This window comes from Hypomesus nipponensis, chromosome 10 (assembly GCF_054491055.1).
Source record: "Hypomesus nipponensis isolate SF chromosome 10, ASM5449105v1, whole genome shotgun sequence".
In the NCBI taxonomy this organism is placed as follows: domain Eukaryota; kingdom Metazoa; phylum Chordata; class Actinopteri; order Osmeriformes; family Osmeridae; genus Hypomesus; species Hypomesus nipponensis.
The window spans coordinates 11,245,001-11,260,000 of NC_140370.1; the positions used below are offsets into that span (position 1 = coordinate 11,245,001).

The following is a 15,000-nucleotide window of genomic DNA, read 5'->3' on the forward strand; positions in this document are numbered from 1 at the left end:
TGTTGCTGAAATGCAATGCCCGCATGGAGAGGGACGGTTATGGGATGACCCCCCTCTTGGCCGCCAGCGTGACAGGCCACACCAATATAGTGGAGTACCTCGCCCACCAGCCTCGCTCCTCCAGAGAGGAACGCATCGATGCACTTGAGCTCCTCGGGGCGACCTTTGTGGATAAGAAACGTGATCTCCTGGGGGCCATGAGATACTGGAGGAGGGCTATGGAGTTGAGGCAGCCCGGGGACAAAGCTGGACTGCTGGCCAAGCCGCCTCCAGGGCCCCCGGTGCCAGCTTACGACTGTGCGCAGGAGGTGACCACGGCGGAGGAGCTGGAGGCTCTGATCACAGACCCAGACGAGATGCGGATGCAGGCGCTGCTGGTCCGAGAGCGCATCCTGGGCCCCTCTCACCCGGACACCTCCTACTACATCCGCTACAGAGGGGCCGTCTACGCGGACTCGGGCAACTTTGAGCGCTGCATCAGTTTGTGGAAGTACGCCCTGGACATGCAGCAGAGCAACCTGGACCCCCTCAGCCCCATGACGGCCTCCAGCTTCCTGTCCTTCGCCGAGCTCTTCTCCTTCGTCCTGCAGGACCGGGCCAAGGGCACCCTGGCCACACGGGTCACCTTCCACGACCTGATGGGCGTCCTGGGGAAGAGCGTGAGGGAGGTGGAGCGCGCCGTGGCCCAGAGAGACAACCCCCCCGAGGCCCCCCAGTTCACCAAGGCCCTGTCCATCATCCTCCACCTGGTGTTCCTGCTGGAGAAGCTCGAGTGCTCGCCCGAGCAGGAGCACCAGAAGAAGCAGACCGTCTACCGCCTCCTCAAGCTCAACCCCCGCGGCCGCGGCGGCTTCACGCCCCTCCACATGGCGGTGGACAAGGACACCACGTCCGTGGGCCGCTACCCCGTGGGCCGCTTCCCCTCGCTGGCAGTGGCCTCGCTGCTGCTGGAGTGCGGCGCCGACGTGGACTCGCGCGACTGCGAGAACAACACGCCGCTGCACACGGCCGCCGCCAACGGCTGCCCGGAGATCATGGCCCTGCTGGTGCGGGGGGGGGCCCACTTCGACGCCACCAACGCGCAGCGGAAGACGGCGTACGAGCTGCTGGACGAGCAGAGCAGCGGGCACACGGCCCTCTACCCGCTCAGCTACGTCAGCCTGCAGTGCCTGGCGGCCCGAGCCATCGAGAGGCACAGACTGCCCTACAAGGGCCTCATCTCGGAGGAGATGGAAGCGTTCATCGAGCTTCACTGACCCACCCGCCCACCCCCTCCCACCCTTCCTTATGTCCCTTAACCAGACACCCTGGGACTGTCCCCCGGGCCTACCCCACATCTCTTTATTTACTCCCCCCCCCCCGCTCCGTCCTTCCAAAAGCAGACTGTCTAGACCAAAACACCGTAATAAACCAGCTGGCGACTGCACACACACTGACATAGGGCTTGGAGGGGGGAGGGGGTCTGGAGGCCCAGATGTGGTCAGGTACCTTGAAACACATGGACACTATTGAAGTGCTCGATTTCTGTTTGCTGTTCTCTGGTGGGTAAAACATTGGACTTGCTTTGGGTTTTGTGTCTTGTTTCTTTTCATCCTCTTTTCCCCCTGGTAAGAAGAGAGACTGTCATCTGTGTGGCCGTGTCTGAGGGGTGAGGTGAGGCTAATTGTTTTTGTGGGAGTGAAAAGTGCTGTGTTAGGCAGGCTTAAGACATGGTGATCTGGTGAACTGCATGAGGGATGAAGAGTGAGTAGGATAGCTTGTTAGTTACAAAGTCTTGCATTGCAGGTTTATCAGTAAGCCTCCTTTGAACCAATGAAGCTATGCTTGGCTGCCTGGTATTCTGTAGCATAGATTATTATTTTTTTTACCATCAACCTTGCATTATTTAACCCCTCTCCCCTACCTTACAAATGTAAAGGAGAGGGTTAACACTGTGCCAAATATCAGCTTTTCCTTTTCTCCTTTTTAGAAAGGGAGAAGGTGAAAACCTACTTAACTTGCGCAGGGGACTGACTGTCATAACGATACTACTTTAGTGTGGTCTATTTTAGCCTAGCGTAGCCTTGCGTACATGGCCTAGGTCTTGTAGAATGAGTGTGTTTGCTTTACATCTTGGTCCACCCCTGGAGTAGTCCCAGGGATGGGCAGCAATTAGCTCCAGAACTATGAGGAGTTTTTAGGCCATAAAGAGTAGGCTATTATCCTACTCCAAAGTGACCGGTCAGGCTTAATCTGTATAGTCTCAGGCAATCCTCTCCTTGATCCACACAGAAACATTGGAATCTATGCAGTGTGTTTGATATCAAATGAAATGATTATAATTTATTATTGATAATCTCAGATGCATGTGGTCTCCAACTGCACCTGCATCGTAGTCTTATTTTGTTTTTTATTAATCTCAGTTAAATTTGATTTTGAGACTGTTTTATCATAAGTTTGTTTACTTTTTTCTTGTTTGTCTGTTCCTCTGTAAAACCCCATCAGATTGAATGCACTTTGAAATGCTCTGAATCCTAAAACACGGCTTTACATCCAGGCTTATGGACTTTCACAGCCGAGCCTATCTCTCTCTCTCTCTCGACTGGTTGATTAATTTAACTGATGATAACTTCAGAACAAAAACTGTGTTGGAGATACTTGAATAAAATTCAGTATCACGGCAACTGTTCTCTCTGTGAGTTTGTGCCCAGCTTGTAGTAATTGGTGTCATTCTCTCTGTTCCCTGCTCCCTATGCATCTGTTCTCTCTCTCTCTCCTCTTTCTCTCCCTCCCTCCCTCCCTCTGTCTGTCTTTGCAGGTCTGTAATTTAACTGATGTGAACGTGGCAAGGTTGAGCTCTGGTAATATAGGAACTATCTGGCCTCCCTGTCCTCTTCCATCAGAGCATGTGCACATCTCTCCTGCCCTCTTGACAAGGGCTGGTTTGTACCAATGACCCTTCACCTCTTGTCTAGGGTCAGATCTCTTTCAACTCCTCAGTTGTCATGGACATGTATGATGTGGGTGCACCTGATCCTAAGCCAGTGCTCGTGGAGAGGTGGGATGGTTATGGAAAGGAACTAGACAGCTGGGCCTGACTCATAGTCTTCGCACTCGTATTACGGAGATCCTTATATTTAGATGGATTGAAATAGGTGTGATGGCGGAACACCCAATCCCTCCACCTGCCTCTCAGGCCTGTTTTGCAAGGCTACGGGCCTCACCTGGTTAATGCAGAGCCTCACCATCCCTACTGGGTAAAAAAATACAAATAAAATACAAGTTCAATGTTTTTAGGATTGTTATTTATTTCCATAAGACCTCAAAGGGTAAATGTGTTTGTAGGACATTGTTATAATAGTTAGGAAATGGCATACCTGCATTACAAGTAGACACTCTGTAGCTCTCAAACTGCATAGCCTGCGCCTCTCCATATTTGTTGAGTGTGGTCTCACTTTCTCTCTCTCTCAAACGTGAGGTGGAAAAAAAAGCATAACAGAAACTTGATCTTTCAGCATCCTGCGCTCTCAAAGTATAAATAGCGGGCAATTAACGTCACTGCTGGGCAGTGGTGGAGACAGGGCCACTTCCCCTGCTATTTTGAGGGGCTTTCGCCCTCGGTTCAGCCTGCCAGCCACTCTGTAAGAATATATGGTCAGGCATATCACTGAGGGACGGCTAGTCACAGTCGAGGCAAACAGGAATCACAGTGAAGAGCATTTGTAATCCAGCCGGATATCATGGAAACCTTTTGGTTGGCCTATTGTTGATATCATCATCACACCACCAAAACTCTCACTTTCATGTTATTTTTAATTTTTTTGTGAGTTTTTATTTTTATCTACTTTGTTGTCTAGAGTATGCTACTTCCTAAACAGTCCACTAGGTGGCAGTAGTAACAAAGGAAATCCAGCCGCACGCTTTGAACTGGCCGTCTCATTATCCTTTGTTGAACAGTCAGGCTGCCTTTATGAAAAAAAGGGAAACTACCAGTTTGAAGACGACACTTAAATCTCTTCCCTAACTGTAGTGTTTTCTGTACACCTGAGGACCTTATAGTGTGTTGGCTAGTAGCCTAATTCATCATCATAATTATGTGAAGGGCCTGTCTAAGAGTGAGAGAGGCCGTGTGTGTGTCTGTGTGTGTGTGTGTTTAGTCGTCAGCGTTCAGGACTGTGCTTGTGTTTGTGTGTGTGCTGTTTGAATATGCATATGAGCAGTGCATCTCGCACAAGGAACCTCTGTTCTGCTGACAATGCCTGTGCTGTGCATGTATGGGGTTGACACAAGAGGGTTGAGGAACGTTTCTTACTAAAGGTTTTGTAATACACATTACAATTTCCAGTTCAGACAATTCTTACAAAGTGAATTATTTCCAAGGACTTTTATTGTGTTTAGAAATGTTTGTTATTCAAAGGGTTGCAATACAATTAAAGTGAGTTAAAGTACGAAATATTCCTGTGTCTAACTTGACATTGTGAATCAAATCTGAGATCTAGAATACCTACCTCAGCTTAACCTAGCTCCGTGTCAGCGGTCCAGCGCTATCTGATGATACAATTTTGGGTGATGAGGATGCGGTTGCCATAGGAGATCTTGACTACATCACGTCATGGAGGGGAGGAGGGGAGAATATTGGTGTGTGTGAGGGAGGTAGAGAGAGAAAGCGAGATAGAGGGGGGAGGGAGAGAGGGCATTGAGGAGGAAGACGGGGAGTATCAGTGACATCAACCAGCAGTATCTGAGGCCGTCTGACCGGCGATGGTCTCCCGACACAAGGTCTGGGAGTAGCTGTCCTAACGCTGCAGAGAAGACAAGAGAACAGTCGAAGACGCCGGTGATGTGGGCATTCTCCACAACAAAGACAAACCCCTGGTGTCAGAGAGGATTATAATCTGAGTCGTGTTTCTGACGAAGATGCCACATGCAGGTCCGTCCACACAAATTTACCCGACAATAAAAAGGACGGAGCACCTTCAAAGGTAGGCGTAGTAAACATATTTCTGAGCAATTAAAAGTTGCTGGGTTGTGCAGCCACGGTTATTTAAATGTGAGAATAGAATAGGTATTCGTTAGGCTATTCTTGATAAAGTATGCAACCGCACCCTGGGCGTTAATTCACACCTCAACCGGTAAAAAAAGGTAACTCCTCAGCCGTAACACTGAACACTAATTGTGCGAAGAATACATTTCCTTGTAGTTTGTCTTATTTAGTAGTTGTTGCCTACGTGTACAGTATATTTGCATATTTTCAACAGTCTTTCTGACCTGACTACGGATATGCACTCTGAGAAATAGATGTTTGGCGACAGCAGCGCATCACTGAAACAGCATCTCCCGCGTCCACCAGCCAGAAAAACCCCAGGCCGACTGACAAGTGTCGCCTTTGTTTCCTATTTGCTTTGGTCTAGATGCCCCACGTTCTCTGCCCAGTCTATCCTATATGCAACTATCTTTCCCTAGACGTCTCTCCTCATTAAAAAGCTTTAACGTGTTTCGTAACAGTTCTCTTACCATCATACGTTTTGGCTGGCGATGACACCAGGTGGCCAGGCGGACGGCCTTGTTAAATTTCGGATCACTCATCAGGCAATTGAGTGACTGTCTAGAGCCTATTAAACACCTGGTCAATTGGTTTCCTTTGTTTAAAAGAAGCAATATATCATTGCAATATGTTGATCTCCGAGTAGGACAGTTTAAGTACCACACAAGCAGTAACCTGCATTGTTTTCTAGAATGCACATTAGGCCTATAACCTATAAATTGGGTACTGCATCAATAACCTGCTACAATGCCGTTGCTTGCTATGACATATCTTAATCATGCACAATGTAACAGTGCATGTGCTGTTATTGGTCTGGACATGCAGCCATGGGCAGTTGTTACATATTTGTGTCGTATCCAATAGGAGCATTTACTGTCGTTTTCATTCTCCACATAACACATTTCTTAAATCAGTTATTTATTCACTCCTTTATGCCCACACATAGTCAAATTGGAATTAAAATAATGGATCATGTCTTTCTTCTTTCGTAGACTAGCCTCCTAGTCTTTCATGTGAATAAGGTTTTCTTTTTGTGGTCGATGTTTCAATGATTCTTGGCCAGTAGTAAACTGTAATCTCCAATATGTCTCCCTTGCTTCTGACTACCTACGTGAAATAATCATTCAGCGTTTCTAGCAGGAAAAGTATTTCTTGCTTAAGGTTGTTCTTGCAAACTCTAAATATACTATTAAGTATTTTCCAACTAGTTTGAGTCTGGGCTGTTTGCCAAAGTAAAGCAGAAGGGGATTCTCTCTCTCTGTCTCTGTCTCTGTCTCTTTCTCTCTCTCTCTCTCTCTCTCTCTCTCTCTCTCTCTCTCTCTCTCTCTCTGTCTCTCTCTCTCTACCTCTCTATACCTCTCTTTCTCTGCGTATGTGCATTCCCTGATTATTAGTAACTGCAGATCTGCCGCAACGGCAGTATACTGTTTGTTCACTGTTGACGTGAGTCAAAGGATTAATAAGAGGTTGTCATGCAGATTGATATATTCAGAGGACCTTCTGAATCTCATTTAGCAGCTTTTACTTCTGTTCTGATACTAGTCTAGCTGAGATTATTGCCAAGTAGGTTGACCTTGCTCAAATCCAGCCAGAACTACAATCAACTATTCATGCTTCAGTGTGACCTGTCGTAATAGCAACTTTAACCCTAAAGGGAGGCCAACTCCTGTTTGTTTGTGTGTGTGTGTGTGTGTGTGTGTGTGTGGGGGGGGGGGGGTGCGTGCGTGCATAAAAGCTGAACGATGGGCTGGGACTTGACTGATGCCCTTCTCCAGATGAATCAGAGATTGTGGTGTGTCAGCAGGGATGAATAATGCACACTCCTTCACTACCTCTCTTTTCTCCCTCTCCTATCCTCCCTCTTCTTGTTCCCACTCTCTCCTGCCCGCTCTTCCCAGAGAGGCAGAAATGCCACTTCTGACAACATCTTCACTCCTCTCACCCTCATCCTTCCTGTCTCTTCCTCTCTGCTCTCAGCGCACACTCACAAACAGCCTTTTGCTGACTGCAGCTGCTGCTCTCCTCTGTCGCCATCCCTCCATCATCTCTCCTCCTCTTTTTTCTCATCCTTCCTGGCTGAATGAGGTTTTGTACAAGTAGACATGCCCGTGCGCCCTGTTGCAGGGGGAACAGCGAAAAAGGTTCTTATTGATTTTCTGATGATGAGAGTAAAGAGTCTGTTTCCCATCATGTACATTCCAAGGCGTTTTACTGCCCTGAAAGGCTTTCCCATGTCCAGTATATTCATGTGCTCTGTAGATAATGTGTTGTCTCACGGGTCATTGTTCGACTGAGAAGGAAGTCCAGTGGTTGAGTGAGTTTGACAGTTACATCCCTGACTGACACAAGCCATTAAGCATGGGTTAGGCTGAGTGACAAAATGGCTGACAAAAGAAAAGACTTAGGCTCGTCACGACCAGACTGTGCAATCAACAGAAGTTCCAGAAGTATCTTGAATATCCAAAAGAACATTCTGTTCAAAAGCCATTAATGCACTATGTGGGACAAGGCAATTTTTATTACTACGAATAAAATATTCCTTTCAATCTCTATTTGCCTACAGTTGTAAAGCAAGCCTCCTGGATGGAGGTCAGCCAAATGAATCTCAGGAAATTCTGATCCTTTCTAATTTAGTTAGTAGGTAAGTCAGGCTTTGGTATAGCTGGGGCATTGCTTTAGATTATTATTTTCTATTCCACAATTCCGCCTATCTCTCTCTGTGGACCGGGTAAAGCTGGGTGGCTCTGGAAGCAGTGGCTATGGCTGCATCTTCATATCGTCATCCCTCACCACAGGGAGAGAGGGATCAGGAGAGATTGAGAGTTGGGACTTTGCAGAAGAGGGAGTGTTCAAGACGTGTGTTTCTCTCAAGTGTGTGTGTCTGTGTGTGTGTGTATGCTCAGTGACTGACAGGTCAGAAGATAACTGTTGGGTTTCTGCATCATTACTCTGACTTTCAATTTCATTTACAACTTTATTGTCCCACATAGAAACACTAATTTGGCGTTGCAAATCTAATCTCCATCCCAAAGCTTCAGTACGTGATGGCTGGTTACCATCAGTACTGGTCACAATAGCCTCCTGAATTGACTGAAACAAATGCATCCATCACCATAGAATCTTGTCACTTTTCCTCAGTGTCACATCATCCTGAAGTGGATTTTCACTTGATGAATTGACGATGAATGAGTTTACTGTAATGTTAGGAAGAAATATGTGTATGTGTTTTGTGCTATGAATGCAGGGCACTATATTAAATTGTAATCCTACAATTAGAAAGAGTATTAACAGCCTGATGTGTCTAGTCCTGAATTCAATGTTGCTACAGTATGTTTAGGAAGAGAGCTGTTGCAGGTGCCAGATATAATGAACTCCTGGGAGGGTGTGGGGGAGAGCACCATGTGGGCCATCCATCCAGGTGATGCTGCCATGACAGTAGGTAGTTAGACCCTGGAGGGAGGGTTGGGTAAACAGACATGCAACTCCAGGTCAAATAATCAACACCATAGTAGTTTACATAGAAGGCGGATGGAAGGTAGAAAATAATCAATATCTTGGCATGAGCGATCATTAACCATAAACCCACCACTCAGCACTCTGAGAAAGAGATTAGATACTGTATGGTAACATGTTGTAGCAGATGTAATTCTAAGCATGAAAAAGTGCAAAAATCTGCTTCCTTGTTAACAATTCATCCATCCTTCTATTCTTTCCACTTTGTGGAATCCTCCAATAGACAAACAGTGACAATACATTAAGGACCACTTGTAGTTGTGAGTCCAATTATTGGCGGTTAGTCAGTACTGAATCAATTATGATTACAGGGCACTCACTTTCTAGTGCTCCTCTCTACCTAATTCTTCATTCCAAACAGACAGAAACTGGGCTAATGCAGCCGACCCCTGCCCCAGACACTCACAAGACCGGACTGGGCCATGAGCTCTTATTACTCTCTTCATAAAGGTATTCCTTCTGAAGTCACTTAAATTGAGATACATGGAGTGTGATGATGAGGAAGAGGAGGAGGAGGAAGATGATCCTCCGTTGTCAAGGAGCTTTCTGTCGGCTCCTCCAGAAGCGACCTAATTGGCTGTGGTGTGTGTCTCCTGGCAGCTTCTCTGGTTTCTGTTCCTCCTAGCCTGGTGGGCCTTTAATGCTTCATCTGCTTAGCAGCTGCAGAGCTCAGAGAGACACATCAATATTAACAGGACTGTACTCTAGTTATGGTGGGTAGGTAACTAGCTAGCTCGATAAATAGATAAGTACTTGGTTAGATGCATTGAGGCAGGTCTAGGAGACATTAGTTTAGCAATATGTGTACTATGTGTAGCTACACTTAACTCCAGTGTAATGAATGGGTAACCTACACAACAGCCTTTGTGAGAATACCAATACACAACCTCCTATGTGAACCATTTACTGTATACGATAATACTGCACCTATTTTGCTGTGCAAGTAGCAACTTTCTTACACGTTCCCATTTATATGATAAAACTGATTCCATCATATAGATTTTTAGATGGATTTACCTATTTATTCACTGATTCATAGACGGAGGTCTCACATATGTGTAGAAAAATACCATTCATCTTTACAGATCATGTAGAATAGCAAAATGCATGGTTAGAAGACTGGTGCGATGAGAGAGAACACCAGTTCGAGAATGTTCTTGACGGTCTTTTGGCCTATGGCCTGAATCTACATCTATCATTAAAAGGATCAGAAATTCACGGTGGAATCAGAATTGCGGCAGGGCAGACATCTATGGACTGGTGTGCTCTATGTGTTGTGGGTAGAGGTCTCTGACATGCTCGCTGGGATATGCTAATTGGACAGTGAGCTGACAAGGACTCAGACATCATTCTGCGTAATGAGCCAGTATACAGAAACATGGTGTGCTCCCAAGCAAGTGATAGCTGCAATGAGAATGTTTGAAGACAAATGCGACGTTTTGCGGGGAGTGTTCCTCTTTCTGTTAAAACTGTTAGTACTGGAAGATGTTTTCGTCACATCAGTGGGTCAGTTGTATGTGGTGTATGTGTGCATGAGAGGACATACATTTTTTACAGACAGTACTGTATGCAAGCATGTAACATAGTATTATTATAGTAGTTATGATATTATTGTTGTTTGTTTTCATTGCAAATAGGGCATTTAACACTTGTCTTTCTATTAATTCAGACAGTATCATCTTTATTATAACAGCTTGAAGAGAGGGATCAGAACCTGGCCTAGCCCATTAACACCACACCGTAGCAAAGGTCAAGTAACATCAGGCCACATGCTGGATATATCATCTGTCATCCTAATGGCATGTTAGATGTTGCCTACAATATACTTAACTAAACTACCATAGATTAACCTTAGGAGTGTAGAACACAGCTGGTCTTTAAGCACGTTCACTGTGTTTTATATCCTGTCAGATAATCCTTCCTTCTTTATGTAGAGTTATCTATTTATATAAACCAACCCTTACCATCTGTTAATTTGATTGGAGTCAGGATACCGTCCCTAGTCTTGACTGACCTGGACACGTCTCCAGGTCACACGTGGATGGGAGCGTGGCCTACCAACGTGACTCGTTTTCAGCTTCCACACCTTGTATTGATGAGGTCCCTGAGCTCCAGTCAGTGTGGTGGGCAGAATAGGAGGTGTACTCCCGTCACAGTCACTGCCGGGACTTTTGGTTGCTGTGGTTCTACGGAAAAGCAAGAGGTTGCCCAGGTGATGTGCTGATGTCATAAAATGCGTCAGATGCATAGCTAGCTGACCATGCTGGTGATTGTTGCTGTGATGGTAAAAATTGCTGGAAGGAAATGACATACTTTACATAAACACACCATACTGTTTTCCTGTTCAAGCCGTTTTGTGCGTTTTGAGACTCCAGGGATGTGTGATCACTACCAGCTAGGCTTAAGCACCCGGGCTTCTGAGGTAACTTGTATTTCTGCCATGTCGGCCATATCCTCTCTGCGATTTGAGAAAACCGTCCTGGTGAAAAGCTTAAAAACGAGTGAATGGGATAATCTCTAGATAGTTTTCCGGTTTAGAATGTTCATGTGTGTGTGTGTGTGTGTGTGTGTGTGTATATCTGAAGAATATTAGTCATGTTGTTAGATCTGCTGCAGTCCTCTGAGCTGTGTGACTGGTCAAGTGGTGTGTGTGTGTGCGTGTGTGTGTGTGTGTGTGTTTGTGTGAGAGAGAGGTGTAGCTGACAGCAACATGCAGACAGTTGTCCTGCTGCTAAAAATGTAACGTGAGGTGGTGCAGCTCATGCCTCATCCTGTGGATCTCTGATCCCTGATTGTGTGTGTATGTGTGTGAGTGTGTGTTTGGTAGGCAGAGAGAGAGTAATTCTCACTCCATGGTGCTTTGCCATCTGCTGTAAGTGTGTTCGTGTGTGTGTGTCTGAGCGTGAATCTCTGCCAAAAGGTCCAGGGTCACAGAGACCATGCTGCTGTCACAGGCACAATTTCTTCCTGTTTCTCTGCACAGCGCCACAGGAAGTATCTGAAAATACACGCATATCTTGTGTCAGACCTTACCTTCAAATGTATTTTTGAGAGATTGCAGGTGTACATGCTTATCGTCCGTTGTGTGCTTATCGTCCATTTGCACGCATGTGCCAAGTGAGTATGTGAGGGTTTTTGCGCCAGCTGTGTGTATGAAGCACTGAGCTGCAGCTCTATCAGGTAACATGATCAGAGAAACTACTTCTGGTTCCAGAAGCTGGAGCAAACACGATGCACAGCTACCTGGATCCAACACTGAGCCTAATTGCGTTGTAAATAACACAACACTATATCCTAGCCACTCAGTCAGAATAAAACACTTAATTAAGTGATACTATTGAAATGGGAGCCGTGCAGTCCTGGGGTTGTGTAGAACTATCAGCTATTGAAGGGGGGTAAGAAACCGATCTTGTCTGTGTGTGAGCACCCGGGCTTGTTGTCATGGAGACAGGCCTTGTGAGACTACCTCAGCCCAGTTGTGGTGAAAGGCATGCTGGGTAAGAGGAGGAGGAGGTGAGGGTGAGGTGAGAAAAACAAAGCGTGTAATCCTCAAGGCCAGGCCAGAGTGGCACAGGGAGGAAAAGGGTTGCTTCTATTGTTCATGGTGAACATGGAACTTCAAGCCGGTTTGTCATTTAACAAGAAGCAAAGCGTGGTGTGAACGCTGGGGGAAAAAAAGCACATTCGACAATCTTTCACTGTACTGGGTGTGTGCATCTGTGTGTGGACTTTAATGTTTGCGTTAGTGTTGCTGTCTCAACATATCCTCTTTGTGTGTTGACAGGTACACTGGGTGAGAAGCCGGACGACCAGCGACAGCTCACATGATGTCTAGAACAGGGCTATAGACCTGCACAGAGGTAATGATGTCTAGAACAGGGCTATAGACCTGCGCAGAGGTAATGATGTCTAGAACAGGGCTATAGACCTACACAGAGGTAATGATGTCTAGAACAGGGCAGTAGACCTGCACAGAGGTAATGATGTCTAGAACAGGGCTGTAGACCTGCACAGAGGTAATGATGTCTAGAACAGGGCTGTAGACCTGCACAGAGGTAATGAGGTCTAGAACAGGGCTGTAGACCTGCACAGAGGTAATGAGGTCTAGAACAGGGCTGTAGACCTGCACAGAGGTATGAATCCTCTCCTCCCTTTTCCTGCTGACCCCTTTGCTCGAGTCGAGCTGCTCTTGATGTCAGTGGTCTACTGACACAAAGGCTTACAGCCAGCACTCCACAGCTGTTGAACACACACACACACACACACACACACACAGTACCATCAATCAGATTAACAGCTGGCCCAGTAGTTCAAGAACAGTTGTAAAAGCCTGTTAAACCTCCTAGTGCGCTGACCCTCACCCTGCTGGCTGGCTGACTGACTGACTGACTGACTGACTGGCTGACTGGCTGGCACACCACATTAGATTAGCCCCTGTGCCCTGGCAAGAGTCCAACATGACCTCTGACCCCGCTCCTTGTGTGTGGGCTGAAGCTTCCAGTAGCAGAGGCCTGAGGCTGTAGGCGTGGTTCTCCCGCAGGAGGTTCCACCGTCTTACTGTTTCTGTCCATCACGGAGAGGCTAAGAGGAAGACTGCGGGAGGACCAGGTTCCATCCTCCATCAGGGGACGCCAGCAGGTGACGACACGCCAAAGCGTCAGGCCCCGAGTGGAGGGGACAGACAGACAGACCTGGGGACAGACAGACTGACCTGGGGACAGACAGACTGACCTGGGGACAGACAGACTGACCTGTGGACAGGCAGACTGACCTGGGGACAGACAAACTGACCTGGGGACAGACAGACTGACCTGTGGACAGGCAGACTGACCTGGGGACAGACAGACTGACCTGGGGACAGACATACTGACCTGGGGACAGACAGACTGACCTGTGGACAGGCAGACTGACCTGGAGACAGACAGACTGACCTGTGTTCGCCATGCCTTATCTCTCTATGCATCATCCTTCTGTTAATTTGATTGTCGGGTTGATAATTGAGTTCCTTTGAGAGGAGGATTTACTTTATTCCCTGTGATGGCACTTGAATGAGATCGGATCTGCTTTCTGTTATCATGTTATTCAATTGAAATCTCCATCAATTGAATTCTCCTGAAGCTTCTGTATCATGACAGCACTTACAGCCACACTAGATGAGGTAGAGATGAAGCGATGCTTAGTGTAACCTATATCAGATAGAAAGATTTTTTTTAAGGGTTTATTTTTAGATATAAAACTGGCCGGAGAGCCAGACACTGATTTGTTTGAGCACATCATTAGTTTGATAAGAGGTTTGATAATACCACACATTATTACTGCGGAACTCTCCGGAACGGCATGTCTCTGTATTGGGTAACAACATTCAGCTCTAATCAGCGTGACGAAGTGAGTATTGTGTGTGTGCGCGTCCATGCTCTGTGTGTCTGTGTTGGAATTTGAAAGGATGAGAAATGTGTGTATGAGATATTGAGCAGGTTAACAAAGGTCCCTGTCTTCTGTGGCTCCACACCTGCGTGCTGGAACACAGGGGAGGAGCGGGGGGAGGGGGGGGCGGCGCTGGTCGATAGGGCTGAAGAGTTATTGACTCCTGGACGGGGAGCTTCTGCTCAGCTTGCTGTGTTCTGCGGGCCTGTCAGAGCTGAGTTATGCTACGAGTATCAAAGTGTGCGTGCCTGTGTATCGGTGGGTGCGTGTTTGCGTGTGTGTGTGTGTGCCTGTGTGTGTGATTCCCTAAATCTGGCTGGGGATTAACGCACAGGGAGAAGGGGTTATAGGGGGGCTTCTGATACATTTGCTGATATTGAATTGGTGCTACAACCCTCCCTTCACACATGGGCTTCAAACCTCTTTGTTTAAGTGTTTCACTTTACTGTCCCGCGTTATGGATTGAACTCACACATCTCTGATGGTATGAGCAGCAACACCAGCGGAAATATCGGGGATCTGATCCGTGCATAACTGAAATGTCCCCATAGTTCACAGCAGCCTTGGGTTAGCTGCTAATCCCAAATCAGAAATGTGCCAGACAAATCAGAGCACCTAATCCTGTATTAACAGAAATGTCTGTGTTAATGTCCCTCACAGGGATAGATATTTTCATCTGCTGACACATATATATATATATATATATATATATATATATATATATATATATATATATATATATATATATATATATATATATATATATATATATATATCCTGGTGTGGGTATAGATCAGTGGTAGAGTATTTGTCTGCAGATTTAGCGGTTGCAGGTTCCCCATCCACCCCCACCCCCACACTGTACGCCACTTTGGGTAAAAGCTAATGAATACTACAATATACACACGCAACACATCAGGTCTCAGTCAAAAATATGTTGTTCATGCTGACGTTTCATAGAAATAGTGTTCAAATGACGCAAAGAAGGCTGTGGGATGGGATATTCAAATACATGTGTTTGTTTTGATGTCCTCAGAGTT

General features: G+C 46.4%; 2 protein-coding genes across 2 annotated transcripts in view; both read left to right on the forward strand.

The window, feature by feature from the left end:
• fem1a (fem-1 homolog a) overlaps positions 1 to 2,663 on the forward strand; it is a 3,501-nt gene extending 838 nt beyond the window's left edge. The window contains exon 1 of the mRNA XM_084708287.1: positions 1 to 2,663. This exon is cut by the window's left edge and continues 838 nt beyond it. Within this exon, the coding sequence (XP_084564413.1) occupies positions 1 to 1,256 (1,256 nt within the window). The 3' untranslated portion in view covers positions 1,257 to 2,663.
• Positions 2,664 to 4,724: 2,061 nt separating this feature from the next.
• ptprsb (protein tyrosine phosphatase receptor type Sb) overlaps positions 4,725 to 15,000 on the forward strand; it is a 47,719-nt gene continuing 37,443 nt past the window's right edge. Inside the window, 3 exon segments of the mRNA XM_084706813.1 lie at positions 4,725 to 4,961; positions 12,321 to 12,396; positions 14,997 to 15,000. The exon segment at positions 14,997 to 15,000 is cut by the window's right edge and continues 208 nt beyond it. The gene's annotated coding sequence lies outside the window, so the exon portion shown is untranslated.